The 11,842-nt window shown below is 45.0% G+C and overlaps 2 protein-coding genes across 2 annotated transcripts; one reads left to right on the top strand and one right to left on the bottom strand.

Moving 5' to 3' along the window:
- Positions 1-649: 649 nt before the first annotated feature.
- On the bottom strand, positions 650-3,121 carry LOC120062004 (beta-crystallin A1-2-like). Its single transcript, XM_039011800.1, has 5 exons — positions 3,047-3,121; positions 2,798-2,916; positions 1,266-1,407; positions 952-1,094; positions 650-797 (listed from the first exon to the last, which is right to left on the bottom strand). Exons 1-5 carry the CDS (start codon positions 3,119-3,121, stop codon positions 650-652), a joined length of 627 nt encoding a protein of 208 aa, XP_038867728.1.
- A 2,379-nt stretch (positions 3,122-5,500) lies between these two features.
- LOC120062003 (beta-crystallin B1-like) lies at positions 5,501-6,835 on the top strand. Its single transcript, XM_039011799.1, has 5 exons — positions 5,501-5,590; positions 5,732-5,850; positions 6,037-6,169; positions 6,375-6,517; positions 6,664-6,835. The coding sequence occupies exons 1-5, from the start codon at positions 5,501-5,503 to the stop codon at positions 6,833-6,835; spliced, it is 657 nt and encodes a 218-aa protein (XP_038867727.1).
- Positions 6,836-11,842: the final 5,007 nt, after the last annotated feature.

The raw sequence follows: 11,842 nt of genomic DNA, 5'->3' as shown, positions 1-11,842 counted from the left end.
TTTGAAAGCTTAAAAAAAAAGGAATAGCTTGCGACATGTTTAATTTTTTCAAAATAGCTCTCATGCTTGATAAGGTTGGAGACCCCTGTCCTACACTCACACACAACACACAATGATAGGACAGGCCTGAGCGACTGAAGTGAACATTAGTTTATTAGGTAACCTGTGGTTCAACCTCCTACACACATCACATCAGAGCTGTGCTACAGAGGCAGCCATCTTGAAACTGTTTTCTGAGGATACGTTGACGTCTCCTCTGGTTCGAGCACGGTGTGTGGCTTGGCTCCCCGCTCAGCCCAGGTGACTTGGACAGAGGGGTTGGGGGGTTCAGGTAGAACAGCGCAGGTGTGTGTGTCTGTGTGCGGGTGCTTTAACCTGGTAAAAGACACGGTGTGTGTTATATCAGTATAGGTACGTCTGTGAGTGTCAGTCATGTCAGTATGTGTGTGTGTGTTCCTGTGCTTTTACAGTGCGATATAGTCTGTTATCGTACCTTGGCGCGGCTGTGAGTGTCAGTGGTACGTGGTGAATCGGTAGTTAGGGGCGACTGCTCTTCCTGTCAGAGTGGGGGGGGGGGGGGGGGGGGGGTAGAGCAGCGCCTGGGCTAGGGGTTGCTGTCCGTGGGCCTCTCAGCCTCTACTAGCCCCTCTTAATGCTGGATACGGCGGATAGACTGGATCTGGGGGGTCTGGCAGTGGGAGCCCCAGTTCTTCCAGTGCTGGTAGTCTCCACTGTGTCTCTCACACTCCATGATGTACTGCTGGCCCCTGTAGCCGGGGTACTGGTAGCACACAAAGCTGAGGGAAAAGATATGGGATATTAAGTAACACTGCGTTTTGGTGTCTCTGGCATGTGTATCAATGGTGTGCGCAAAGGATGAAACCACAGCTTCCACAGCTGTTTGCTCACACGTTGTGTGTGTTTTGCGGTGAATAATAGAGGCTAACTTACGCGCCACACTGCACGTGCATGGAGCCGACCTCGGGCATGGACCAGCCCATGGCCTGCAGGGATGGGTAGTCGTCACACAGCTCAACACTGCGGCCCATGAAGTTCTCTCTCTCAAAGATCATCATACGACTGCTCATGTGGGACTGAGAGAGAGAGGACTGTTACATATACACACACAAAGATGATCATATTCCAATATTTTTGGGGGGTTTTCTCAAGGAGAAGGCCCTAATAGAATGTATCTGTTTGGCCCAAAAATGCATTGATACACTTTCACATCTCTCTTTCTCTCTCTCCTCTCACACTTTACTCACAGCACAATAGATGGGACGCAGGGACATGAGACGCTCCACGTGGTAGGACAGGGAGCCGCTGTAGGCGTCCCAGTGGGGGTACTCTCCTCTCTCCAGGATGAACTGCTGGCCCTGGAAATCATGGTGCTCAAAGCCCACCCAGCTAGAGGGGAGAGAGAGAGTTAAACACATTGTACTAGCATCTTATACACACAAATTGAACCAGCCACTATAAACCAAAACACCCACAGAGTATACACATTCACTCATTCATCAGGTCGAGAGCTTCAAGTTCATCTGTGTCCACATCACCAAGGACTTCATGTGGTCCTATCACACCAGCAGAGTCGCAAAGAAGGTGCAACAGCGCCTCTTCCCACTCAGGAGGTTGAAAAGATTTGGCATGGCCCCACAGATCCTTCAAAACTTCTACAGCTGCACCATCGAGAGCATCTTGCCTGGTTGCATCGCCCTCGGTCGCAAGCGCTACATAGGGTGGTGCGGATGGCCCAGTACATCACTGTGGCAGAGCTCCCTGCCATCCAGGACCTCTATAACAGGCGGTGTCAGAGGAAGGCCCGGGGAAATTGTCAAAGACCCCAGTCACCCAAGCCACAGACGGTTCTCTCTGCTGCCGCACGGCAAGCGGTACTGGAGCGCCATGTCTGGGACCAAAAAGCTCCTTAACAGCTTTTACCCCCAAGCCATAAGACTGCTGAACAATTTAATCAAATGGCTACTGCATTGTCCCTTTTTTACACTGGCCCTCTTACAATGACTACGCACACTCACTGGACTCTACCCACTCACTGGACTCTACCCACTCACTGGACTCTACCCACTCACTGGACTCTACCCACTCACTGGACTCTACCCACTCACTGGACTCTACCCACTCACTGGACTCTAACCACTCACTGGACTCTACCCACACACTGGACTCTACCCACACACTGGACTCTACCCACACACTGGACTCTACCCACTCACTGGACTCTAACCACTCACTGGACTCTACCCACTCACTGGACTCTACCCACTCACTGGACTCTAACCACTCACTGGACTCTAACCACTCACTGGACTCTACCCACACACTCACACATGCTTACACTGATAGTCCAACACACACATGCACACACACACACACACACACACACACATACACACAAAACACACACATGCACACACACACATACACACACATGCATTTTGATGACATACACACACGTTCACATTCTAGAGCCCCGTTATTGTTATTTATTGTGTTACTATTTTACATTTTTATTTGCAAATGTTCTTACTTTTTAACATTGTTGGGAAAGGACTCGTAAGTAAGCAATTCACAGTAAAGTCTATACACACACACACACACACACACACACACACACACACACACACACACACACACACACACACACACACACACACACACACACACACACACACACACACACACACACACACACAGAGTACACACAGAGTACCCACCTGTATTCCTCTATCGCTAATCAATCATACACACTAAACAGACGGAACAGTGTGAGACTCACGCTCCACTCTCCACTCTGATGGAGCGGATGGTGTCCAGACCACACTCGTGGATGTTACAGCACTCAGAGGTGAACTCCTGGCACTTTCCCTGGAAGTGCTCCTGCTCGAACACAGTCACCTACAGAGAGAGGGAGAGGGGGAAGAAATGGAAGATGAGGTAGAGAAAGGGACATTTAAGGTGACAGGGCCCATTCCACTTATGCAAAGGTGTGTGCTCCTGCATGCGTCTCAACTTAAAGGTGTGTTACCTTGAAGAAAGGAGCTATGCCCATTCCCGAGTTGACCAGGGGTTGCATCATTGGGGATCTAGTTGTTCTGTGCATCTTTACACCTAAAAGACAGGGGGCAAACTTTCAGTTACACAATCTCCCCAACTCTCTAACACTACGTCACCTCAACACCAACAGTACACACATACAGAGTAAACATGATGTATTTATTGTATTATATTCTATGTTATTCTGTAATCAAAGCTTCACACTGGTATTCAAGTGTGCACGACTAAGTATCAATTTCACACCAAAACCTATTAACCTACCTTTAACACGTCACAAATGTCACTAAACAGTCTTGGATGAACGACCTGACCCCTAAACTAAATTGTATACTAATAATGCCGATCAATGAATCTATGATAAAGCAACATTATTTTGTTTTATCTAACATGCTCGCTCCCTAGTATAGCCAGTCGTATAAGACAAATAATACACAACAAATCGATATTACTGTGACCTAGCGATAAGACAGCACATCGTTTATTGTCCATTCAAGTCAGTAGGCTACACCCGCACAGAACAGCGCAATATGGAGACCAGAATCAGTTAAGAGTTTATACATTATGTAGCCAATCTATGCGATGTGCAATGCAGGGTAACGTGTTATTACATGGTTCGTGCTTTTTGGTGAGTTTTAAATGAATGTGTAAAATTGTCTTGAATAAACACATTATAACATATCTTACTGTCCCTATAATTTTCATTAAATACGTAACGGAGTTGGCACCTTACCTAGTTTGGCACTTATTCGTGATGAGCTCGGGAGTGGCACGCGCTTAACGCTATCTCGCGTAGAGCTTTTGAGAGATCCTGGCGCTTCAGTTTTATATGGACTGACGAGAAGCGCGCCTCTTGGAGCGCGTCCATGGTGCAGGGCTTTGGTGCGCGCACAATAACTTTTTCCCCACATGGAACACTGGACGACAGCGTGCTCCTGTTCTTGTTGGTCGTGCCATCGAAACCGCGCGACACGCCAGCTCAGCACATGTTATGGAACGCCAGTCCTTTCTGTGCACGTTGATAGGAGTTTGCCCAGAATGGGAAAAGAACAATAGTAACCCGGTCAGTTCGTGCTGGTCAGCAGTCTGGCGCGTGGCGGTCACAAAGACCGGGATAGAAGTGGAGAATGTGGGGATTAAAGGCGTAAAAAAAAGGTCAGTATACACATATGCATAAAATATAATATGGACAGGATGGAAAAGTTTGAGTATGAGAACGTTTTTGACATATCTTCAATAGTATTACTTCAGTCTCCAAACACACACACAAACAAACACATGCCTGAATCATGCCACACATCCATTCTTGAGTTATATACTGTCCATAATATCCTGGCCCCTCCAAACACAGAAACTTATCAAGGCAAAAATTAAAAAATAAAACACTGCAACGTCACTCCTCACACTTCACCTAAATCATACCGACATCTTATAGACATTATACTATCTCAATCAAAACCCTGTAGTCTGATAATGTGGGTTCCAATAATGCATCAATTAAACAGTATTTATTAATGACGGCTTCAGGCCTGAGCTCCTATTCAACTGTCTCAAAACGAATTGCGATGAGAGGAGACAAGACGACCAGAAATTGTATTTTTCTAACGTAAACTGGAGACTGATTAAGAGATATAGCACAATGCACATGTCCTCTCATAGTGTAAATAGGGAGCCTATTCAGTAAATATCATGGACACAATTAATTAAACCAATATCCACACAATAGCAATGTACATACAGGTCTTTGTAGCTGGTTATAAAAACTTAATCAGTTTGTGTGCTTGCTTATAACATATACTTTTACTGTGTTATGTCTCTATCTCTCAGATACTTTATCTGTTTGTGGTAGATCCTATCATCAGTATTCCACTATCAACCCCCCTCCAATCCTTCCCAATGAACTATGGATCTCATTGGTCCCTGTGGCTGCCCCCTCCCCTCTGGCTGTCCCTCTCTGATGATGCGGTGGTTCTATTGTCCCGTGGTTCTGACCTCAGCAGGTTTGTTTCTCTGTGTCTAATCCCCCTCCTCTGGGCGCCAGCGTATAAAAGGGTGGGGCATGCTCCGAGCCACACACACTCTCTGAGTGAGGCAGATCACACACACACACAGGTAAGAGCAGCAGACAAACATACATCATACACATGCTGGTAGCTGCATACACAGGTAAAGGGAGTAGGGGGGAGACAGAACAGTGTTTCATTTTGAAATCAGTAATTACAAGTAGCTAGTTATAATAATACATGTTACATTGATATTACACATCACTATATTAAAACACGTAGACTGTGTCCCCAACCCCATCCTTTCCTCAAATATCCCTCTGTGTCCCCAACCCCATCCTTTCCTCAAATATCCCTCTGTTCTCATGATACCCTCCATCCATTCACTCCATGCTCATCCCTCTCTCTCTCTCCCTCCAGTCATCATGTCCAGTGATAAGTCCAAGGCTGCCTCCCAGACCGACGGGAAGGCTACCCAGAGCAAGAAGTCCGAGATGGGCATGATGTCCTACAAGGCAAGTAGCCCCCAACTGACAGGACTTCTCCCGGATCCAATCGAATGGAATTTCATTGGATCACTGATACAGTCAGACATCATCAGCGTTTATGTTGTACTCATCTGTCTGTCTCTCTCCTTCTCTGCTTCCCCCCCTCAGATGTTTGTGTTTGACCAGGAGAACTTCCAGGGTCGCATGGTTGAGATTAGCAACGAGTGCATGAACGTGTGTGAGATGGGCATGGACCGCGTCCGCTCCCTCCGCGTTGAGTGTGGACCGTAAGTCAACCACTCCAGTTGCTTTAACTATATGTTAGTTGCTAGTAATGTAATATTGTCCTGCTATCTCTGTAGCTTTGTGGGATAATGGTAGAGGTAGCAGTGTATTTACATGTCTTTTAATCATAATTAGATATGTCAACGTGGCTGTACAATCATGTGACACTCTCTTTCTATTCTGTATAGCTTCGTGGGCTTCGAGCAGATGAACTTATGTGGTGAGCACTACATCCTAGAGAAGGGAGAGTACCCCCGTTGGGACTCTTGGAGCAACTGCCAGAAGAATGACTACCTGCTGTCCTTCAGGCCCGTCCGCATGGTGGGTACACTCCTCTCGCCTTCCACCATTCCTCTCTCTTTGTCATCTGTCAATTCTGTTCTCTAATTTTTCTCTCTGACTTTTCTCTCTCTCTCTCTTTGCTCTGTAACTCTCTCTCCATTTTTGTCTCTCTCCTTTAAAATGTCTCTCCTTTGGAACACCGCCCTCATAATCACACACCTTTATCCTTTCCCCTCTCTCCCAGGACCCAGAGAAACACAAGATCTGCCTGTACGAGGTTGGAGAGTTCAAGGGTCGTAAGATGGAAATCATGGACGATGACGTTCCCTCTCTGTTCTCCTATGGCTTCACCGACAGGGTCGGCAGCATCATGGTCAGCTGCGGAACGTAAGTGTTGCCAATTCAACAATTCAGCAAAAGCAATCAGTTTAATCTCACAATTAAGAACACATAGAACTAGAAAGAAAAGACTGTAGGAGAACGGCTGTTATATCAGTGACCTACATAGTGACATCTCCATCCCCCCCCCCCAGCTGGGTGGGCTACCAGTTCCCTGGATACCGTGGCTCCCAGTACCTGCTGGAGAAGGGCGACTTCAAACACTTCAACGAGTTCGGCGCACGCCACCCCCAGTTCCAGTCCGTGAGGCGTATCCGCGACATGCAGTGGCACCAGCAGGGATGCTACACCATGGCCAGCAAGTGAGGCTCAGGGAAGGAGAGAAAGAGAAAGAGCGGAAGAGAGGGAGAGGGGCGGAGGAAGAGAGAGAGAGGGGGAGAGATGTCTGAGGCCTTGCCGAACCCCTGGCTGAAGCCAACCATCTGAAACAGCAAGGGAGAGGGACCGCCTGGCTAGAGAACACCTGAAAATCAGACAACCCCTCCATCACTCTCTATCTCTACTCTTCTCTTTCTCTCCTGTGGTCCGACCTTGCCCCCCCCCATCCCGCATTCCTTTCCATTGCAGCACCAAAGAGGGAACAATGATGATTCTCGTCTCAGGGTAGGATGTACCATGGGAATAGGATATTTTATATCCTCCCCCCACTTCCTAATCCTGTGTATCGCACACCCTCTCTGCTGTACAGAATCCTGGCCAACTTTTCAATAAAATGGAAAATCTTGATTTCAAAACGTTGTCTTTTGTATTGTGACCGATGACTCTCATGACCAAGATGACACCGTATGAATAAAAGTGCTAACAGGTCATAACATGAAAATCATATCAGTACAGATTCATCAATGTTGAGGTCAAAGGTCATCAAAATACACATATCGATAAGAGAATATGCAACAACAACAAAAAACTTGAAAAATATATATAAATGAGACGTTTTGAGATGAAGTCAGAGCTGAGCACTGCAGGTCATTTCCAACTCCGCACTCCTCTCCACTCCTGTGCATTAGGTGGTGCTAATAAATCAACTGTCCACCAACGAAACAGTATAGGCATTTTAATGTCATAGATTTAGCCCGGTGGAAACTTGTGGAATAGACACCGTATGGAATGCGGTTTAAAACTCTGTTCCATCTGACTGCGCAATCTACTGTCTCATCAGCCCAGCCAGGCAATTTATAAACTTGATCTCCACTATAAAAATCATCAAGACATTATCTCACCTTTCTTTTAGACTAACATTTAGTTTCCAACAGTGGAGATTTGTATAAACCTTGCTGTCTGTCTCTCTGACGCTTGAGAAATTGTTTCAATATTCAAATTCGATCTCCAGCTGTCCCATAGTAAAGAACGTGTTGGGAATTAGGACAAGACAGACAGGCAGGCAGTGTTTCTCAGCCAGTCGAAATCATGAATCACCTGGCATAATTTTTATGGATACAGTATATACAAAGAAATATTAATTGAAAAAAAGGTAAAATGAAACAAAGTGCAGCTAGTTTGCAGTCTTTCCAGCTTCAATTTGACGTGATTGTGTTAGCTGTGTTGTTGGCTAGCTCCTTTGAACAACAGTGTCTTGATGAGTGAGCACATTTTATATGCCAGGCGAAATCGCGCCTCATTAGCTCATTGTTATGGATGTATCCAAATAAATGTCACTAGAAAACAGCTTAAACAAACGCAAATGCAGCTACTGTTGTTATTCTGGCTGCACTGTTTGACGTGACTGTAAGTTAGCCGTAGTTGGCTAGCTAGCAAGCAACGGATAAGAACGCTGCCTGCCAGTATGGCAATAGAACATGTAGAACGAACGACTGTGTCGCGTCGATAGATACAGATCAAAAAGACTGAACGACTGGTCGTGTCTCTGGCAACTGAACCGATAGAATGAACAACCAGCCGGTTTGGGTAGCAACCCTAGATTTGTGTCGGGACTATGTCTTGTGGAAGGATGAAATAGTATGAATAAATTAATAAAAATAATGTCAATCATTATTTGAAAATGTTTGTAACCCGTTGTATAAAAGTGATAATGCCCATACATCCAAAGACAGAGGAGGAGAAAGCAGAGCTGAAGAAGTCTGGAGGAGTGCCACGTCCAAAGTATTCCACTCTCACTAAGCCTCAGGCTTCTTCTCAGCCCTCACAGGCTGCAGGCTCCAGGTTCCAAACCTGTGAGTAGGGAGGAGTTTGAGACAGAATCAGAGGTATAGGAGAACCAGGGCATTGAGGACTGGCTAGCCCCCATTGAGGACGACGAGGCCCTGGGTGAGTCCCAGCCTCGACAGGGCTTTGAGTCCGCCAGCCGCTCCCGTTCTGACATGCTGGGCTCAGACTCTGAGTCAGGTGACAAGGAGAGGGAAGAGGACCCCACCTGGGTGCCTGCCGAACCCCAGACCCTCCAGGACGACCCAGACGCCGACATCCTTGCTCTTCGAGGGTGCGGCACAGGAAAAAAAACATAATGTCGAGGTTAAAGAGGAAGAGATAGAGGTGGTGGTGGTGTCCTACTCCTTGTCTCTGGAACCCAAAAAGAAACCCAAAGACTGTGCCTGCCAGGAGTGCGGGAAGGCCTTCAATCCCAGCACGACCGGGAAAGGCACATTCGCACTCATAGCAAGGAGAAGCCATTCCCCTGCCCCTGCTGCGACAGACGCTTCAACGACAGGGGGAACATGCTTAAACACAATGCTGATCCACTACCTCTGGTTAGAATGCGGCACTGGGATCTCAGAGAGGGGGAATCTCAGCAGGTACAGGGCCCACATCCATGGCAGTATGCCCAAGTCCCAATGTGAGGACTGTGGGAAGACCTACATAGAAAAGGAGGTCTGGACTGCCACATCAGATCTGGAGCCTGCTCTGGCCCAGTAATTCTAGGGGCCTACAATTACGGCCAAGTTTCACCAGGCACTACCTCTAGCGATCAAACTATTGAAGATCAGTCATTTCTAATGGGGGGAGGAGACATTCAGCAACTTATCTGCCGGCCGGTGACTAGAGAGCTCGCTGGGAGAGTTCGGTGATTCCTTATGGCAAGGTATTTCTTGCAGCATAAGGGGGTGGGAGGATTGAGGGATGGGAAGTTTCATGAATCGAGAGAACATAATGACATTGATCATGAAAAACAGTGCATGTGAACAGAGAAAATGTGTTTAAAAAATCAATATGATAGATGAAGAGATTATATCCAGCCTATATTTTATTATACAGTACCCCGTATCAATAGTTTTTCATGCTTTTGAAAAATATTTTCAGGCATTTTATTTTCTCAAGACTTTATTTGATGATAACTGGACGTGAAGGACTGAATGTATGTTAATGTTTGTCCTCCCGAAGAGAGAGTTTTCGTCGTGAGTGCCTTTCTGAGTTGAGACAGAGAGAAATGCTTTATGAATGTGGGGATCTGTACTTCACTGTTAAAGTAAACAATCATGGGTCAAAATACTGTGTGGTTGTGTTCCATTCAGCATAAGGCCTGGATTCAATGCAAGGCACGTTATAACGCATAACGCTACTTTTAAGGGTAGCTTACCCTTGAGGCGACATGCACAGCGTTTGCTATACATGCACATTGTCGGCTGTCTAGTGTCATGGAAATTCAGAGAGACCTGGACAACCATCTTCAAACCATCATCTTTATTTAATATCGATTCATTATTGCAATAATGAGACTAGACAACCCAACACTCTTGACTGTTGGGCCGAGCAGCCTAACCTTTACAGAAATGCAGAGTTCTTTATATAGCTGACACTAAGAATGCTTAGTCATGGCTGGTTCCACCCCTCCCATGCAGACCAAGGGGCAAGGGGGTTGTTGTCTTAACCCCACCCTGGCTTAGTTTCCCAGATGCCAGGATGATTTAGAGACAATGAAGGATTGTTCTAAACTCTTCCAGGCTATCTCTATCTCGGTTGCACTCACCACATATTGTCTATGGAGTTCAGTCTTCAATTAATTTCTCAGCTCAAGCCATCTCTAGTGACCCATAAACCCAGATTAGCTGCAGGGAGTGGAGACCATAAAGACACAGCATTAGTAGAACAAAAATGTCTTACTATTAGTTAAATATTAATTGCTAACCATTATTATCAAATAAATCAGGTAAATAAGTAATTGTTTTATCACATTGCTCCATTACAAGGTTTAAAAAGACATTACGTTATAGCTAAGAATTTCTCAGCAATCTAAATCAGAGTATATTTTTCATCAGTAGAAACAAATCATCATGTTGATACTGAGCATACTGCCATTGGTCAGCATGGTAGAAACAAAAATGAGCATATCTTGTTGGACAAATCCAGGTAGAGTGCCGGTTTAAGTAAAATGTATTCAGTTTAGTGCCTAATGAACATAAAACAGGACAAGCATCCTAATCCCATTATCTATAAGGCAACGTCTATGGCTATGTGCCATTAGCACAAACCTGCAATAGTTCCTGAGTTTTTATCATTATCATCAAAATGTAATTTGCTAATGGATATAATAAAATAGATTAGGATAATTTTCACTCTCAGGATCAGAGTTCACCCTCTCCATTCACCAAGGCATGCTGAGAATAGTATGAATCTCTTTGGCATACAACTTCTTTACACATATCACAATCAGCATAAATCAAAACAGTCAACCCATAATACATTAATTGCTCCACTCGTATAGTTATTAACATACTAAAAACTTACTCAAATGAGTTACTCAGTTTTAAAAATCATTCAGTTTCCAAATCATAATTAAAACTCAATTTAGAATGACATTGCTCAATGATTCACATTGGTTCTATCACTCAAAGTTAAAACACTCAACTTAACACACATCAACACTGGCAGAATGTACATTTATATTAACATACAATATATTCATCCTATAATTGTAGTATTAACTTTATCATCACAATTATAATTACAGATCAGTATCTCAATGCATTCTTAGCCTAAATTACCATACATTTAGCAGTGTGTAGACCTCCTCAATCAACCTGATACCACAAAATAAACTATTTCAGACAAGTCTAAATCAATTACGGCACAGTTGACAAACCCGCCCCCCCCTTTCCCTGGACGTAATCTTCTGCCATGTCTTCATTTTCTTCTTCAGATAGTTTCACAGTTCAAAGTGAATGGCCCATGATAATGTCTGTGGTGGAATATTCTAATCAAGTGAGAGAGACTTTGTCATTTCTTCAAACAATCATCTTTATTCAATATTGATTCATTATTGCAATAATTAGGCTGGTCGACCCAACACCCTTGAGTGTTGGACCAAGAGTCTAACCTTTACAGACAATGCTGTTTCTTATATAGCTGACACTAAGAATG

This window comes from Salvelinus namaycush, chromosome 17 (genome assembly GCF_016432855.1).
Source record: "Salvelinus namaycush isolate Seneca chromosome 17, SaNama_1.0, whole genome shotgun sequence".
Taxonomy (NCBI): Eukaryota; Metazoa; Chordata; class Actinopteri; order Salmoniformes; family Salmonidae; genus Salvelinus; species Salvelinus namaycush.
Note: the sequence above shows the minus strand (reverse complement) of the source record. Positions and strands in the feature narration are given on the sequence as shown.

Coding starts and splice junctions, on each gene's coding strand:
- LOC120062003 (XM_039011799.1), top strand. CDS start 5,501: ATGTCCAGTGATAAGTCCAAGGCTGCCTCCCAGACCGACGGGAAGGCT. Junction 5,851..6,036: donor CTCCGCGTTGAGTGTGGACC/GTAAGTCAACCA, acceptor TATTCTGTATAG/CTTCGTGGGCTTCGAGCAGA. Junction 6,170..6,374: donor CCTTCAGGCCCGTCCGCATG/GTGGGTACACTC, acceptor CCTCTCTCCCAG/GACCCAGAGAAACACAAGAT.
- LOC120062004 (XM_039011800.1), bottom strand. CDS start 3,121: ATGCACAGAACAACTAGATCCCCAATGATGCAACCCCTGGTCAACTCG. Junction 1,408..2,797: donor ATCAGAGTGGAGAGTGGAGC/GTGAGTCTCACA, acceptor TCTCCCCTCTAG/CTGGGTGGGCTTTGAGCACC. Junction 1,095..1,265: donor TGCGTCCCATCTATTGTGCT/GTGAGTAAAGTG, acceptor TCTCTCTCTCAG/TCCCACATGAGCAGTCGTAT.